This window comes from Oncorhynchus masou, chromosome 14 (genome assembly GCF_036934945.1).
Source record: "Oncorhynchus masou masou isolate Uvic2021 chromosome 14, UVic_Omas_1.1, whole genome shotgun sequence".
Taxonomy (NCBI): Eukaryota; Metazoa; Chordata; class Actinopteri; order Salmoniformes; family Salmonidae; genus Oncorhynchus; species Oncorhynchus masou.
Window position 1 is genome coordinate 39486917 of NC_088225.1, and position 21950 is coordinate 39508866.

At 41.1% G+C, this 21950-nt stretch overlaps 1 protein-coding gene across 2 annotated transcripts in view; it reads right to left on the reverse strand.

The window, feature by feature from the left end:
• LOC135554825 (protein CLEC16A-like) overlaps positions 1–21950 on the reverse strand; it is a 126449-nt gene that overhangs the window by 66015 nt on the left and 38484 nt on the right. For both annotated transcript variants that reach the window (XM_064987275.1, XM_064987274.1), the window contains exon 11: positions 2247–2358. In XM_064987275.1, the coding sequence (XP_064843347.1) occupies positions 2247–2358 (112 nt within the window). The remainder of the gene's footprint in view (positions 1–2246; positions 2359–21950) is intronic.

Sequence of the window (21950 nt, forward strand, 5' to 3'; positions counted from 1 at the left end):
TATACACAATACTAAACCCTCCCCTAGACTATATACACAATACTAAACCCTCCCCTAGAATAGATACACAATACTAAACCCTCCCCTAGACTAGATACACAATACTAAACCCTCCCCTAGACTAGATACACAATACTAAACCCTCCCCTAGGCTAGATACACAATACTAAACCCTCCCCTAGACTAGATACACAATACTAAACCCTCCCCTAGATACACAATACTAAACCCTCCCCTAGATACACAATACTAAACCCTCACCTAGACTATATACACAATACTAAACCCTCCCCTAGACTAGATACACAATACTAAACCCTCCCCTAGACTATATACACAATACTAAACCCTCCCCTAGACTAGATACACAATACTAAACCCTCCCATAGATACACAATACTAAACCCTCCCCTAGATACACAATACTAAACCCTCCCCTAGACTAGATACACAATACTAAACCCTCCCATAGATACACAATACTAAACCCTCCCCTAGATACACAATACTAAACCCTCCCCTAGATACACAATACTAAACCCTCCCCTAGATACACAATACTAAACCCTCCCCTAGACTAGATACACAATACTAAACCCTCCACTAGATACACAATGCTAAACCCTCCCCTAGACTAGATACACAATACTAAACCCTCCCCTAGACTAGATACACAATACTAAACCCTCCCCTAGACTAGATACACAATACTAAACCCTCCCCTAGACTAGATACACAATACTAAAACCTCCCCTAGATACACAATACTAAACCCTCACCTAGATACACAATACTAAACCCTCACCTAGATACACAATACTAAACCCTCCCCTAGATACACAATACTAAACCCTCCACTAGACTAGATACACAATACTAAACCCTCCCCTGAATACACAATACTAACCCCTCCCCTAGATACACAATACTAAACCCTCCCCTAGATACACAATACTAAACCCTCCCTAGACTAGATACACAATACTAAACCCTCCCCTAGACTAGATACACAATACTAACCCCTCCCCTAGATACACAATACTAAACCCTCCCCTAGATACACAATACTAAACCCTCCCCTGTTCTGTGCTCACCATCTGTGTATTTACGTGTGTGTGTTTGAGGGTGCGTACGTGTTCCTGTATGTGTGTGTGCGTCTGTTTGTCTGCTTTTCTCTAGACAAGTGTATTCCTGCCTGTCTGCCTGTTTTCTTTGTGTGTCTGTAGTGTGTGTGTGTGTGTGTCTGTAGTGTGTGTGTGTGTGTCTGTAGTGTGTGTGTGTGTGTCTGTAGTGTGTGTGTGTGTGTTTGTGTGTGTGTGTCTGTAGTGTGTGTGTGTGTCTGTAGTGTGTGTGTGTGTGTGTGTGTCTGAAGTGTGTGTGTCTGAAGTGTGTGTGTGTGTGCGTGTGTGTGTCTGAAGTGTGTGTGTCTGAAGTGTGTGTGTGTGTGTGTGCGTGTGTGTGTCTGTAGTGTGTGTGTGTCTGTAGTGTGTGTGTGTCCGTAGTGTGTGTGTGTGTGTGTGTCTGAAGTGTGTGTGTGTATTTGTGTGTGTGTCTGTAGTGTGTGTCTGTAGTGTGTGCGTGTGTCTGTAGTGTGTGTGTGTGTCTGTAGTGTGTGTGTGTGTCTGTAGTGTGTGTGTGTGTCTGTAGTGTGTGTGTCTGTAGTGTGTGTGTGTGTCTGTAGTGTGTGTGTCTGTAGTGTGTGTGTGTGTGTGTGTGTGTGTGTGTGTGTCTGTAGTGTGTGTGTGTGTGTGTGTGTGTGTGTGTCTGAAGTGTGTGTGTGTATTTGTGTGTGTGTCTGTAGTGTGTGTCTGTAGTGTGTGTGTGTGTCTGTAGTGTGTGTGTGTGTCTGTAGTGTGTGTGTCTGTAGTGTGTGTGTGTGTGTGTGTGTGTGTGTCTGTAGTGTGTGTGTGTGTGTGTGTGTGTGTGTGTGTCTGTAGTGTGTGTGTGTGTGTCTGTTGTGTGTGTGTGTGTGTGTGTGTGTGTGTGTGTGTGTGTGTGTGTCTGTAGTGTGTGTGTGTGTGTCTGTAGTGTGTGTGTGTGTGTGTGTGTGTGTCTGTAGTGTGTGTGTGTGTGTCTGTAGTGTGTGTGTGTGTGTGTGTGTGTGTGTGTGTGTGTGTGTGTGTGTGTGTGTGTGTGTGTGTGTGTGTGTGTGTGTGTGTACCTCCTCCTCTGTGTGCGAGCAGCGGCAGCAGTCTTCTTGTGTGTGTGTGTGTCTGTAGTGTGTGTGTGTGTGTGTGTGTGTGTACCTCCTCCTCTGTGTGCGAGCAGCGGCAGCAGTCTTCTCCTCGTCGGTGATATTCTGTTCCGTCGTCGACGACAACGTCTCTTTCCCCTTGTCCATCACCACCATCTCTATCTCTGGAACACACAGTTATTACACTAGAACACACAGTTATTACACTAGAACACACAGCCTGTTATTACACTAGAACACACAGCCTGCTATTACACTAGAACACACAGCCTGTTATTACACTAGAACACAGTTATTACACTAGAACACACAGCCTGTTATTACACTAGAACACACAGCCTGTTATTACACTAGAACACAGTTATTACACTAGAACACACAGCCTGTTATTACACTAGAACACACAGCCTGTTATTACACTAGAACACAGTTATTACACTAGAACACACAGTTATTACACTAGAACACACAGCCTGTTATTACACTAGAACACACAGCCTGTTATTACACTAGAACACAGCCTGTTATTACACTAGAACACACAGCCTGTTATTACACTAGAACACACAGCCTGTTATTACACTAGAACACAGCCTGTTATTACACTAGAACACACAGCCAGTTATTACACTAGAACACACAGCCTGTTATTACACTAGAACACAGCCTGTTATTACACTAGAACACACAGCCTGTTATTACACTAGAACACACAGCCTGTTATTACACTAGAACACACAGCCTGTTATTACACTAGAACACACAGCCTGTTATTACACTAGAACACACAGCCAGTTATTACACTAGAACACACAGCCTGTTATTACACTAGAACACACAGCCTGTTATTACACTAGAACACAGCCTGTTATTACACTAGAACACACAGCCTGTTATTACACTAGAACACACAGCCTGTTATTACACTAGAACACAGCCTGTTATTACACTAGAACACACAGCCTGTTATTACACTAGAACACACAGCCTGTTATTACACTAGAACACACAGCCTGTTATTACACTAGAACACACAGCCTGTTATTACACTAGAACACAGCCTGTTATTACACTAGAACACAGCCTGTTATTACACTAGAACACACAGCCTGTTATTACACTAGAACACAGCCTGTTATTACACTAGAACACACAGCCTGTTATTACACTAGAACACACAGCCTGTTATTACACTAGAACACACAGCCTGTTATTACACTACAACACACAGCCTGTTATTACACCAGAACACACAGCCTGTTATTACACTAGAACACAGCCTGTTATTACACTAGAACACAGCCTGTTATTACACCAGAACACAGCCTGTTATTACACTAGAACACACAGCCTGTTATTACACTAGAACACAGCCTGTTATTACACTAGAACACAGCCTGTTATTACACTAGAACACAGCCTGTTATTACACTAGAACACAGCCTGTTATTACACCAGAACACAGCCTGTTATTACACTAGAACACACAGCCTGTTATTACACTAGAACACACAGCCTGTTATTACACTAGAACACACAGCCTGTTATTACACTACAACACACAGCCTGTTATTACACCAGAACACACAGCCTGTTATTACACTAGAACACAGCCTGTTATTACACTAGAACACAGCCTGTTATTACACCAGAACACAGCCTGTTATTACACTAGAACACACAGCCTGTTATTACACTAGAACACAGCCTGTTATTACACCAGAACACAGCCTGTTATTACACTAGAACACACAGCCTGTTATTACACTAGAACACACAGCCTGTTATTACACTACAACACACAGCCTGTTATTACACTAGAACACACAGCCTGTTATTACACTAGAACACACAGCCTGTTATTACACTAGAACACAGCCTGTTATTACACTAGAACACACAGTTATTACACTAGAACACAGCCTGTTATTACACTAGAACACACAGCCTGTTATTACACTAGAACACACAGCCTGTTATTACACTAGAACACAGCCTGTTATTACACTAGAACACAGCCTGTTATTATACTAGAACACACAGCCTGTTATTACACTAGAACACACAGCCTGTTATTACACTAGAACACAGCCTGTTATTACACTAGAACACACAGCCTGTTATTACACTAGAACACACAGCCTGTTATTACACCAGAACACACAGCCTGTTATTACACTAGAACACACAGCCTGTTATTACACTACAACACACAGCCTGTTATTACACCAGAACACACAGCCTGTTATTACACTAGAACACACAGCCTGTTATTACACCAGAACACACAGCCTGTTATTACACCAGAACACACAGCCTGTTATTACACTAGAACACACAGCCTGTTATTACACTAGAACACACAGCCTGTTATTACACCAGAACACACAGCCTGTTATTACACTAGAACACACAGCCTGTTATTACACTAGAACACAGCCTGTTATTACACCAGAACACAGCCTGTTATTACACTAGAACACACAGCCTGTTATTACACTAGAACACACAGCCTGTTATTACACTAGAACACAGCCTGTTATTACACTAGAACACAGCCTGTTATTACACTAGAACACAGCCTGTTATTACACTAGAACACAGCCTGTTATTACACCAGAACACAGCCTGTTATTACACTAGAACACACAGCCTGTTATTACACTAGAACACACAGCCTGTTATTACACTAGAACACACAGCCTGTTATTACACTAGAACACAGCCTGTTATTACACCAGAACACAGCCTGTTATTACACTACAACACACAGCCTGTTATTACACTAGAACACACAGCCTGTTATTACACTAGAACACACAGCCTGTTATTACACTAGAACACAGCCTGTTATTACACTAGAACACACAGCCTGTTATTACACTATAACACACAGCCTGTTATTACACTATAACACACAGCCTGTTATTACACCAGAACACAGCCTGTTATTACACTAGAACACACAGCCTGTTATTACACCAGAACACAGCCTGTTATTACACTACAACACACAGCCTGTTATTACACTAGAACACACAGCTTGTTATTACACTAGAACACACAGCCTGTTATTACACCAGAACACACAGCCTGTTATTACACTAGAACACACAGCCTGTTATTACACTAGAACACACAGCCTGTTATTACACCAGAACACACAGCCTGTTATTACACTAGAACACACAGCCTGTTATTACACTAGAACACACAGCCTGTTATTACACTAGAACACACAGCCTGTTATTACACTAGAACACACAGCCTGTTATTACACCAGAACACAGCCTGTTATTACACTAGAACACACAGCCTGTTATTACACTAGAACACACAGCCTGTTATTACACTAGAACACACAGCCTGTTATTACACTAGAACACACAGCCTGTTATTACACTAGAACACACAGCCTGCTATTACACTAGAACACACAGCCTGCTATTACACTAGAACACACAGCCTGTTATTACACTAGAACACACAGCCTGCTATTACACCAGAACACACAGCCTGTTATTACACTAGAACACACAGCCTGTTATTACACTAGAACACACAGCCTGTTATTACACTAGAACACACAGCCTGTTATTACACCAGAACACACAGCCTGTTATTACACTAGAACACACAGCCTGTTATTACACTAGAACACACAGCCTGTTATTACACTAGAACACACAGCCTGTTATTACACTAGAACACACAGCCTGTTATTACACTAGAACACACAGCCTGTTATTACACCAGAACACAGCCTGTTATTACACTAGAACACACAGCCTGTTATTACACTAGAACACACAGCCTGTTATTACACTAGAACACACAGCCTGTTATTACACTAGAACACACAGCCTGTTATTACACTAGAACACACAGCCTGCTATTACACTAGAACACACAGCCTGCTATTACACTAGAACACACAGCCTGTTATTACACTAGAACACACAGCCTGCTATTACACCAGAACACACAGCCTGTTATTACACTAGAACACACAGCCTGTTATTACACCAGAACACACAGCCTGTTATTACACTAGAACACACAGTTATTACACTAGAACACACAGTTATTACACTAGAACACACAGCCTGTTATTACACTAGAACACACAGCCTGTTATTACACTAGAACACACAGCCTGTTATTACACTAGAACACAGCCTGTTATTACACTAGAACACACAGCCTGTTATTACACCAGAACACACAGCCTGTTATTACACTAGAACACACAGCCTGTTATTACACCAGAACACACAGCCTGTTATTACACTAGAACACAGCCTGTTATTACACCAGAACACAGCCTGTTATTACACTAGAACACACAGCCTGTTATTACACCAGAACACACAGCCTGTTATTACACTAGAACACACAGCCTGTTATTACACTAGAACAAATAGCCTGTTATTACACTAGAACACACAGCCTGTTATTACACTAGAACACACAGCCTGTTATTACACTAGAACACACAGCCTGTTATAAACACTAGAACACACAGCCTGTTATTACACTAGAACACACAGCCTGTTATTACACTAGAACACACAGCCTGTTATTACACTAGAACACACAGCCTGCTATTACACCAGAACACACAGCCTGTTATTACACTAGAACACAGCCTGTTATTACACCAGAACACACAGCCTGTTATTACACTAGAACACACAGCCTGTTATTACACTAGAACACACAGCCTGTTATTACACTAGAACACACAGCCTGTTATTACACTAGAACACAGCCTGTTATTACACTAGAACACACAGCCTGCTATTACACTAGAACACACAGCCTGCTATTACACTAGAACACACAGCCTGCTATTACACTAGAACACACAGCCTGTTATTACACTAGAACACACAGCCTGTTATTACACTAGAACACACAGCCTGTTATTACACTAGAACACACAGTTATTACACTAGAACACACAGCCTGTTATTACACTAGAACACAGCCTGTTATTACACCAGAACACACAGCCTGTTATTACACTAGAACACAGCCTGTAAATTACACTAGAACACACAGCCCGCTATTACACTAGAACACACAGCCTGTTATTACACTAGAACACACAGCCTGTTATTACACTAGAACACAGCCTGTTATTACACTAGAACACACAGCCTGTTATTACACTAGAACACACAGCCTGTTATTACACTAGAACACACAGCCTGTTATTACACTAGAACACACAGTTATTACACTAGAACACACAGCCTGTTATTACACTAGAACACAGCCTGTTATTACACCAGAACACACAGCCTGTTATTACACTAGAACACAGCCTGTAAATTACACTAGAACACACAGCCCGCTATTACACTAGAACACACAGCCTGTTATTACACTAGAACACACAGCCTGTTATTACACTAGAACACACAGCCTGTTATTACACTAGAACACACAGCCTGTTATTACACTAGAACACACAGCCTGTTATTACACCAGAACACACAGCCTGTTATTACACTAGAACACACAGCCTGTTATTACACTAGAACACACAGCCTGTTATTACACCAGAACACACAGCCTGTTATTACACTAGAACACACAGCCTGTTATTACACTAGAACACACAGCCTGTTATTACACCAGAACACAGCCTGTTATTACACCAGAACACACAGCCTGTTATTACACTAGAACACACAGCCTGTTATTACACTAGAACACACAGCCTGTTATTACACTAGAACACACAGCCTGTTATTACACTAGAACACAGCCTGTTATTACACTAGAACACACAGCCTGTTATTACACTAGAACACACAGCCTGTTATTACACTAGAACACACAGCCTGCTATTACACTAGAACACACAGCCTGCTATTACACTAGAACACACAGCCTGTTATTACACTAGAACACACAGCCTGTTATTACACTAGAACACAGCCTGTTATTACACTAGAACACAGCCTGTTATTACACTAGAACACAGCCTGTTATTACACTAGAACACACAGCCTGTTATTACACTAGAACACACAGCCTGTTATTACACTAGAACACACAGCCTGTTATTACACTAGAACACACAGCCTGCTATTACACTAGAACACACAGCCTGTTATTACACTAGAACACACAGCCTGTTATTACACTAGAACACACAGCCTGTTATTACACTAGAACACACAGCCTGTTATTACACCAGAACACACAGCCTGTTATTACACCAGAACACACAGTCTGTTATTACACCAGAACACGCAGCCTGTTATTACACTAGAACACACAGCCCGTTATTACACTAGAACACACAGCCTGTTATTACACTAGAACACACAGCCTGTTATTACACCAGAACACACAGCCTGTTATTACACTAGAACACACAGCCTGTTATTACACTAGAACACACAGCCTGTTATTACACCAGAACACACAGCCTGTTATTACACTAGAACACACAGTTATTACACTAGAACACACAGTTATTACACTAGAACACACAGCCTGTTATTACACTAGAACACACAGCCTGTTATTACACTAGAACACACAGCCTGTTATTACACTAGAACACACAGCCTGTTATTACACTAGAACACACAGCCTGTTATTACACTAGAACACACAGCCTGTTATTACACTAGAACACACAGCCTGTTATTACACTAGAACACACAGCCTGTTATTACACTAGAACACAGCCTGTTATTACACTAGAACACACAGCCTGTTATTACACTAGAACACACAGTTATTACACTAGAACACACAGCCTGTTATTACACTAGAACACAGCCTGTTATTACACTAGAACACAGCCTGTTATTACACCAGAACACACAGCCTGTTATTACACTAGAACACAGCCTGTAAATTACACTAGAACACACAGCCCGCTATTACACTAGAACACACAGCCTGTTATTACACTAGAACACACAGCCTGTTATTACACTAGAACACACAGCCTGTTATTACACTAGAACACACAGCCTGTTATTACACTAGAACACACAGCCTGCTATTACACTAGAACACACAGCCTGTTATTACACTAGATCACACAGCCTGTTACTACACTACAACACACAGCCTGCTATTACACTAGAACACACAGCCTGTTATTACACTAGAACACACAGCCTGTTATTACACCAGAACACACAGCCTGTTATTACACTAGAACACACAGCCTGTTATTACACTAGAACACACAGCCTGTTATTACACCAGAACACACAGCCTGTTATTACACTAGAACACACAGCCTGTTATTACACTAGAACACACAGCCTGTTATTACACTAGAACACACAGCCTGTTATTACACTAGAACACACAGCCTGCTATTACACTAGAACACACAGCCTGTTATTACACTAGAACACACAGCCTGTTATTACACTAGAACACACAGCCTGTTATTACAATAGAACACACAGCCTGTTATTACACCAGAACACACAGCCTGTTATTACACCAGAACACACAGCCTGTTATTACACTAGAACACAGCCTGTTATTACACTAGAACACACAGCCTGTTATTACACCAGAACACAGCCTGTTATTACACCAGAACACACAGCCTGTTATTACACTAGAACACACAGCCTGTTATTACACTAGAACACACAGCCTGTTATTACACTAGAACACAGCCTGTTATTACACTAGAACACACAGCCTGTAATTACACTAGAACACACAGCCTGTTATTACATTAGAACACACAGCCTGTTATTACACCAGAACACACAGCCTGTTATTACACTAGAACACACAGCCTGTTATTACACTAGAACACACAGCCTGTTATTACACTAGAACACACAGCCTGTTATTACACCAGAACACAGCCTGTTATTACACCAGAACACAGCCTGTTATTACACTAGAACACACAGCCTGTTATTACACTAGAACACAGCCTGTTATTACACTAGAACACACAGCCTGTTATTACACTAGAACACAGCCTGTTATTACACCAAAACACACAGCCTGTTATTACACTAGAACACAGCCTGTTATTACACTAGAACACACAGCCTGTTATTACACTAGAACACAGCCTGTTATTACACTAGAACACAGCCTGTTATTACACTAGAACACAGCCTGTTATTACACCAGAACACAGCCTGTTATTACACTAGAACACAGCCTGTTATTACACTACAACACACAGCCTGTTATTACACTAGAACACACAGCTTGTTATTACACTAGAACACACAGCCTGTTATTACACCAGAACACACAGCCTGTTATTACACTAGAACACACAGCCTGTTATTACACTTGAACACACAGCCTGTTATTACACCAGAACACACAGCCTGTTATTACACTAGAACACACAGCCTGTTATTACACTAGAACACACAGCCTGTTATTACACTAGAACACACAGCCTGTTATTACACTAGAACACACAGCCTGTTATTACACCAGAACACGCAGCCTGTTATTACACTAGAACACAGCCTGTTATTACACCAGAACACACAGCCTGTTATTACACTAGAACACACAGCCTGTTATTACACTAGAACACACAGCCTGTTATTACACCAGAACACACAGCCTGTTATTACACCAGAACACACAGCCTGTTATTACACTAGAACACACAGCCTGTTATTACACTAGAACACACAGCCTGTTATTACACTAGAACAAATAGCCTGTTATTACACTAGAACACACAGCCTGTTATTACACTAGAACACACAGCCTGTTATTACACTAGAACACACAGCCTGTTATAAACACTAGAACACACAGCCTGTTATTACACTAGAACACACAGCCTGTTATTACACTAGAACACACAGCCTGTTATTACACTAGAACACACAGCCTGTTATTACACTAGAACACACAGCCTGTTATTACACTAGAACACACAGCCTGCTATTACACCAGAACACACAGCCTGTTATTACACTAGAACACAGCCTGTTATTACACCAGAACACACAGCCTGTTATTACACTAGAACACACAGCCTGTTATTACACTAGAACACACAGCCTGTTATTACACTAGAACACACAGCCTGTTATTACACTAGAACACAGCCTGTTATTACACTAGAACACACAGCCTGCTATTACACTAGAACACACAGCCTGCTATTACACTAGAACACACAGCCTGTTATTACACTAGAACACACAGCCTGTTATTACACTAGAACACACAGTTATTACACTAGAACACACAGGCTGTTATTACACTAGAACACAGCCTGTTATTACACCAGAACACACAGCCTGTTATTACACCAGAACACACAGCCTGTTATTACACTAGAACACAGCCTGTAAATTACACTAGAACACACAGCCCGCTATTACACTAGAACACACAGCCTGTTATTACACTAGAACACACAGCCTGTTATTACACTAGAACACACAGCCTGTTATTACACTAGAACACACAGCCTGTTATTACACCAGAACACACAGCCTGTTATTACACTAGAACACACAGCCTGTTATTACACTAGAACACACAGCCTGTTATTACACTAGAACACACAGCCTGTTATTACACTAGAACACACAGCCTGCTATTACACTAGAACACACAGCCTGTTATTACACTAGAACACACAGCCTGTTATTACACAAGAACACACAGCCTGTTATTACACAAGAACACACAGCCTGTTATTACACTAGAACACACAGCCTGTTATTACACTAGAACACACAGTTATTACACTAGAACACACAGCCTGTTATTACACTAGAACACACAGCCTGTTATTACACTAGAACACACAGCCTGTTATTACACCAGAACACACAGTTATTACACTAGAACACACAGCCTGTTATTACACTAGAACACACAGCCTGTTATTACACCAGAACACACAGCCTGTTATTACACCAGAACACTGCCTGTTATTACACTAGAACACACAGCCTGTTATTACACTAGAACACAGCCTGTTATTACACTAGAACACACAGCCTGTTATTACACTAGAACACACAGCCTGTTATTACACCAGAACACAGCTTGTTATTACACTAGAACACACAGCCTGTTATTACACAAGAACACACAGCCTGTTATTACACTAGAACACACAGCCTGTTATTACACTAGAACACACAGTTATTACACTAGAACACACAGCCTGTTATTACACTAGAACACACAGCCTGTTATTACACTAGAACACACAGCCTGTTATTACACCAGAACACACAGTTATTACACTAGAACACACAGCCTGTTATTACACTAGAACACACAGCCTGTTATTACACCAGAACACACAGCCTGTTATTACACCAGAACACTGCCTGTTATTACACTAGAACACACAGCCTGTTATTACACTAGAACACAGCCTGTTATTACACTAGAACACACAGCCTGCTATTACACTAGAACACACAGCCTGCTATTACACTAGAACACACAGCCTGCTATTACACTAGAACACACAGCCTGTTATTACACCAGAACACACAGCCTGTTATTACACTAGAACACACAGCCTGTTATTACACTAGAACACACAGCCTTTTATTACACTAGAACACAGCCTGTTATTACACTAGAACACACAGCCTGTTATTACACCAGAACACACAGCCTGTTATTACACTAGAACACACAGCCTGTTATTACACTAGAACACAGCCTGTTATTACACTAGAACACAGCCTGTTATTACACTAGAACACACAGCCTGTTATTACACTAGAACACACAGCCTGTTATTACACTAGAACACACAGCCTGTTATTACACTAGAACACACAGCCTGGTATTACACTAGAACACACAGCCTGTTATTACACCAGAACACACAGCCTGTTATTACACTAGAACACAGCCTGTTATTACACCAGAACACACAGCCTGTTATTACACCAGAACACACAGCCTGTTATTACACTAGAACACACAGCCTGTTATTACACTAGAACACACAGCCTGCTATTACACCAGAACACACAGCCTGTTATTACACTAGAACACAGCCTGTTATTACACTAGAACACACAGCCTGTTATTACACTAGAACACACAGCCTGTTATTACACTAGAACACACAGCCTGTTATTACACCAGAACACACAGCCTGTTATTACACTAGAACACACAGTTATTACACTAGAACACACAGTTATTACACTAGAACACACAGTTATTACACTAGAACACACAGCCTGTTATTACACTAGAACACACAGCCTGTTATTACACTAGAACACACAGCCTGTTATTACACTAGAACACACAGCCTGTTATTACACTAGAACACACAGCCTGTTATTACACTAGAACACACAGCCTGTTATTATACCAGAACACACAGCCTGTTATTACACTAGAACACACAGCCTGTTATTACACTAGAACACACAGCCTGCTTGTACACTAGAACACACAGCCTGCTATTACACTAGAACACACAGCCTGTTATTACACTAGAACACACAGCCTGTTATTACACCAGAACACACAGCCTGTTATTACACCAGAACACAGCCTGTTATTACACCAGAACACACAGCCTGTTATTATTATTACACCAGAACACACAGCCTGCTATTACACTAGAACACACAGCCTGTTATTACACCAGAACACACAGCCTGTTATTACACTAGAACACACAGCCTGTTATTACACTAGAACACACAGCCTGTTATTACACCAGAACACACAGCCTGTTATTACACTAGAACACACAGCCTGTTATTACACTAGAACACACAGCCTGTTATTACACCAGAACACACAGCCTGTTATTACACTAGAACACACAGTTATTACACTAGAACACACAGTTATTACACTAGAACACACAGTTATTACACTAGAACACACAGCCTGTTATTACACTAGAACACACAGCCTGTTATTACACTAGAACACACAGCCTGTTATTACACTAGAACACACAGCCTGTTATTACACTAGAACACACAGCCTGTTATTACACTAGAACACACAGCCTGTTATTACACCAGAACACACAGCCTGTTATTACACTAGAACACACAGCCTGTTATTACACTAGAACACACAGCCTGTTATTACACTAGAACACACAGCCTGCTTGTACACTAAAACACACAGCCTGCTATTACACTAGAACACACAGCCTGTTATTACACTAGAACACACAGCCTGTTATTACACCAGAACACACAGCCTGTTATTACACCAGAACACAGCCTGTTATTACACCAGAACACACAGCCTGTTATTATTATTACACCAGAACACACAGCCTGTTATTACACTAGAACACACAACCTGTTATTACACTAGAACACACAGCCTGTTATTACACCAGAACACACAGCCTGTTATTACACTAGAACACACAGCCTGTTATTACACTAGAACACACAGCTTGTTATTACACTAGAACACACAGCCTGTTATTACACTAGAACACACAGCCTGTTATTACACTAGAACACACAGCCTGTTATTACACTAGAACACACAGCCTGTTATTACACTAGAACACACAGCCTGTTATTACACTAGAACACACAGCCTGTTATTACACTAGAACACACAGCCTGTTATTACACTAGAACACACAGCCTGTTATTACACTAGAACACAGCCTGTTATTACACCAGAACACACAGCCTGTTATTATTATTACACCAGAACACACAGCCTGTTATTACACTAGAACACACAGCCTGTTATTACACTAGAACACACAGCCTGTTATTACACCAGAACACACAGCCTGTTATTACACTAGAACACACAGCCTGTTATTACACTAGAACACAGCCTGTTATTACACTAGAACACACAGCCTGTTATTACACTAGAACACAGCCTGTTATTACACTAGAACACAGCCTGTTATTACACTAGAACACACAGCCTGTTATTACACTAGAACACACAGCCTGTTATTACACTAGAACACACAGCCTGTTATTACACTAGAACACACAGCCTGTTATTACACTAGAACACACAGCCTGTTATTACACTAGAACACACAGCCTGTTATTACACTAGAACACACAGCCTGTTATTACACTAGAACACACAGCCTGCTATTACACTAGAACACACAGCCTGTTATTACACTAGAACACACAGCCTGTTATTACACCAGAACACACAGCCTGTTATTACACTAGAACACACAGCCTGTTATTACACTAGAACACACAGCCTGTTATTACACTAGAACACACAGCCCGTTTACAATAGAACACACAGCCCGTTATTACACTAGAACACACAGCCCGTTTACACTAGAACACACAGCCCGTTATTACACTAGAACACACAGCCTGTTATTACACTAGAACACACAGCCTGTTATTACACCAGAACACACAGCCTGTTATTACACTAGAACACACAGCCTGTTATTACACTAGAACACACAGCCTGTTATTACACTAGAACAAATAGCCTGTTATTACACTAGAACACACAGCCTGTTGTTACACTAGAACACACAGCCTGTTATTACACCAGAACACACAGCCTGTTATTACACTAGAACACACAGCCTGTTATTACACTAGAACAAATAGCCTGTTATTACACTAGAACACACAGCCTGTTGTTACACTAGAACACACAGCCTGTTATTACACCAGAACACACAGCCTGTTATTACACTAGAACACAGCCTGTTATTACACCAGAACACACAGCCTGTTATTACACTAGAACACACAGCCTGTTATTACACTAGAACACACAGCCTGCTATTACACCAGAACACACAGCCTGTTATTACACTAGAACACAGCCTGTTATTACACTAGAACACACAGCCTGTTATTACACTAGAACACACAGCCTGTTATTACACTAGAACACACAGCCTGTTATTACACTAGAACACACAGCCTGTTATTACACTAGAACACACAGCCTGTTATTACACCAGAACACACAGCCTGTTATTACACCAGAACACGCAGCCTGTTATTACACCAGAACACGCAGCCTGTTATTACACCAGAACACACAGCCTGTTATTACACTAGAACACACAGCCTGTTATTACACTAGAACACACAGCCTGTTATTACACCAGAACACACAGCCTGTTATTACACTAGAACACACAGTTATTACACTAGAACACACAGTTATTACACTAGAACAGCCTGTTATTACACTAGAACACACAGCCTGTTATTACACTAGAACACACAGCCTGTTATTACACTAGAACACACAGCCTGTTATTACACTAGAACACACAGCCTGTTATTACACCAGAACACACAGCCTGTTATTACACTAGAACACACAGCCTGTTATTACACTAGAACACACAGCCCGTTATTACACTAGAACACACAGCCTGTTATTACACTAGAACACACAGCCTGTTATTACACTAGAACACACAGCCTGTTATTACACTAGAACAAATAGCCTGTTATTACACTAGAACACACAGCCTGTTATTACACTAGAACACACAGCCTGTTATTACACTAGAACACACAGCCTGTTATTACACTAGAACACACAGCCTGTTATTACACTAGAATACACAGCCTGTTATTACACTAGAACACACAGCCTGTTATTACACTAGAACACACAGCCTGTTATTACACTAGAACAAATAGCCTGTTATTACACTAGAACACACAGCCTGTTGTTACACTAGAACACACAGCCTGTTATTACACCAGAACACACAGCCTGTTATTACACTAGAACACAGCCTGTTATTACACCAGAACACACAGCCTGTTATTACACTAGAACACACAGCCTGTTATTACACTAGAACACACAGCCTGCTATTACACCAGAACACGCAGCCTGTTATTACACTAGAACACAGCCTGTTATTACACTAGAACACACAGCCTGTTATTACACTAGAACACACAGCCTGTTATTACACTAGAACACACAGCCTGTTATTACACTAGAACACACAGCCTGTTATTACACCAGAACACACAGCCTGTTATTACACTAGAACACACAGTTATTACACTAGAACACACAGTTATTACACTAGAACACACAGTTATTACACTAGAACACACAGCCTGTTATTACACTAGAACACACAGCCTGTTATTACACTAGAACACACAGCCTGTTATTACACTAGAACACACAGCCTGTTATTACACTAGAACACACAGCCTGTTATTACACCAGAACACACAGCCTGTTATTACACTAGAACACACAGCCTGTTATTACACCAGAACACACAGCCTGTTATTACACTAGAACACACAGTTATTACACTAGAACACACAGTTATTACACTAGAACAGCCTGTTATTACACTAGAACACACAGCCTGTTATTACACTAGAACACACAGCCTGTTATTACACTAGAACACACAGCCTGTTATTACACTAGAACACACAGCCTGTTATTACACCAGAACACACAGCCTGTTATTACACTAGAACACACAGCCTGTTATTACACTAGAACACACAGCCCGTTATTACACTAGAACACACAGCCTGTTATTACACTAGAACACACAGCCTGTTATTACACTAGAACACACAGCCTGTTATTACACTAGAACAAATAGCCTGTTATTACACTAGAACACACAGCCTGTTATTACACTAGAACACACAGCCTGTTATTACACTAGAACACACAGCCTGTTATTACACTAGAACACACAGCCTGTTATTACACTAGAATACACAGCCTGTTATTACACTAGAACACACAGCCTGTTATTACACTAGAACACACAGCCTGTTATTACACTAGAACAAATAGCCTGTTATTACACTAGAACACACAGCCTGTTGTTACACTAGAACACACAGCCTGTTATTACACCAGAACACACAGCCTGTTATTACACTAGAACACAGCCTGTTATTACACCAGAACACACAGCCTGTTATTACACTAGAACACACAGCCTGTTATTACACTAGAACACACAGCCTGCTATTACACCAGAACACGCAGCCTGTTATTACACTAGAACACAGCCTGTTATTACACTAGAACACACAGCCTGTTATTACACTAGAACACACAGCCTGTTATTACACTAGAACACACAGCCTGTTATTACACTAGAACACACAGCCTGTTATTACACCAGAACACACAGCCTGTTATTACACTAGAACACACAGTTATTACACTAGAACACACAGTTATTACACTAGAACACACAGTTATTACACTAGAACACACAGCCTGTTATTACACTAGAACACACAGCCTGTTATTACACTAGAACACACAGCCTGTTATTACACTAGAACACACAGCCTGTTATTACACTAGAACACACAGCCTGTTATTACACCAGAACACACAGCCTGTTATTACACTAGAACACACAGCCTGTTATTACACTAGAACACAGCCTGTCATTACACTAGAACACACAGCCTGTCATTACACTAGAACACACAGCCTGCTATTACACTAGAACACACAGCCCGTTATTACACTAGAACACACAGCCCGTTATTACACTAGAACACACAGCCCGTTATTACACTAGAACACACAGCCCGTTATTACACTAGAACACACAGCCCGTTATTACACCAGAACACACAGCCCGTTATTACACTAGAACACACAGCCCGTTATTACACTAGAACACACAGCCCGTTTACACTAGAACACACAGCCCGTTATTACACTAGAACACACAGCCTGTTATTACACCAGAACACACAGCCTGTTATTACACTAGAACACACAGCCTGTTATTACACTAGAACACACAGCCTGTTATTACACTAGAACACACAGCCTGTTATTACACTAGAACACACAGCCTGTTATTACACTAGAACACACAGCCTGTTATTACACTAGAACACAGCTTGTTATTACACTAGAACACAGCCTGTTATTACACTAGAACACACAGCCTGTTATTACACTAGAACACACAGCCTGTTATTACACTAGAACACACAGCCTGTTATTACACCAGAACACACAGCCTGTTATTACACTAGAACACACAGCCTGTTATTACACTAGAACACAGCCTGTTATTACACTAGAACACACAGCCTGCTATTACACTAGAACACACAGCCTGTTATTACACTAGAACACACAGCCTGTTATTACACCAGAACACACAGCCTGTTATTACACTAGAACACACAGCCTGTTATTACACTAGAACACACAGCCCGTTATTACACTAGAACACACAGCCTGTTATTACACTAGAACACACAGCCTGTTATTACACTAGAACACACAGCCTGTTATTACACTAGAACAAATAGCCTGTTATTACACTAGAACACACAGCCTGTTATTACACTAGAACACACAGCCTGTTATTACACTAGAACACACAGCCTGTTATTACACTAGAACACACAGCCTGTTATTACACTAGAACACACAGCCTGTTATTACACTAGAACACACAGCCTGTTATTACACTAGAACACACAGCCTGTTATTACACTAGAACACACAGCCTGTTATTACACTAGAACACACAGCCTGTTATTACACTAGAACAAATAGCCTGTTATTACACTAGAACACACAGCCTGTTGTTACACTAGAACACACAGCCTGTTATTACACCAGAACACACAGCCTGTTATTACACTAGAACACACAGCCTGTTATTACACTAGAACACAGCCTGTTATTACACCAGAACACACAGCCTGTTATTACACTAGAACACACAGCCTGTTATTACACTAGAACACACAGCCTGCTATTACACCAGAACACGCAGCCTGTTATTACACTAGAACACACAGCCTGTTATTACACTAGAACAAATAGCCTGTTATTACACTAGAACACACAGCCTGTTATTACACTAGAACACACAGCCTGTTATTACACTAGAACACACAGCCTGTTATTACACTAGAACACACAGCCTGTTATTACACTAGAACACACAGCCTGTTATTACACTAGAACACAGCCTGTTATTACACCAGAACACACAGCCTGTTATTACACTAGAACACACAGCCTGTTATTACACTAGAACACACAGCCTGCTATTACACCAGAACACGCAGCCTGTTATTACACTAGAACACAGCCTGTTATTACACTAGAACACACAGCCTGTTATTACACTAGAACACACAGTTATTACACTAGAACACACAGTTATTACACTAGAACACACAGTTATTACACTAGAACACACAGCCTGTTATTACACTAGAACACACAGCCTGTTATTACACTAGAACACACAGCCCGTTATTACACTAGAACACACAGCCCGTTATTACACCAGAACACACAGCCCGTTATTACACTAGAACACACAGCCCGTTATTACACCAGAACACACAGCCCGTTATTACACTAGAACACACAGCCCGTTATTACACTAGAACACACAGCCCGTTTACACTAGAACACACAGCCCGTTATTACACTAGAACACACAGCCCGTTATTACACCAGAACACACAGCCCGTTATTACACTAGAACACACAGCCTGTTATTACACTAGAACACACAGCCTGTTATTACACTAGAACACACAGCCTGTTATTACACTAGAACACACAGCCTGTTATTACACTAGAACACACAGCCTGTTATTACACTAGAACACACAGCCTGTTATTACACTAGAACACAGCTTGTTATTACACTAGAACACAGCCTGTTATTACACTAGAACACACAGCCTGTTATTACACTAGAACACACAGCCTGTTATTACACTAGAACACACAGCCTGTTATTACACTAGAACACAGCCTGTTATTACACTAGAACACACAGCCTGCTATTACACTAGAACACACAGCCTGTTATTACACTAGAACACACAGCCTGTTATTACACTAGAACACACAGCCTGTTATTACACTAGAACACACAGCCTGTTATTACACTAGAACACACAGCCTGTTATTACACTAGAACACACAGCCTGTTATTACACTAGAACACACAGCCTGTTATTACACTAGAACACACAGCCTGTTATTACACTAGAACACACAGCCTGTTATTACACTAGAACACACAGCCTGTTATTACACCAGAACACACAGCCTGCTATTACACCAGAACACACAGCCTGCTATTACACCAGAACACACAGCCTGTTATTACACCAGAACACACAGCCTGCTATTACACTAGAACACACAGCCTGTTATTACACTAGAACACACAGCCTGTTATTACACTAGAACACACAGCCTGTTATTACACTAGAACACAGCCTGTTATTACACTAGAACACACAGCCTGTTATTACACTAGAACACAGCCTGTCATTACACTCGAACACACAGCCTGGTATTACACTAGAACACGCAGCCTGTTATTACACTAGAACACACAGCCTGTTATTACACCAGAACACACAGCCTGGTATTACACTAGAACACGCAGCCTGGTATTACACTAGAACACGCAGCCTGTTATTACACTAGAACACACAGCCTGTTATTACACTAGAACACACAGCCTGTTATTACACTAGAACACACAGCCTGTTATTACACTAGAACACAGCCTGTCATTACACTAGAACACACAGCCTGTCATTACACTAGAACACACAGCCTGTCATAACACTAGAACACAGCCTGTTATTACACTAGAACACACAGCCTGTTATTACACTAGAACACACAACCTGTTATTACACTAGAACACACAGCCTGTTATTACACTAGAACACACAGCCTGTTATTACACCAGAACACACAGCCTGTTATTACACTAGAACACAGCCTGTTG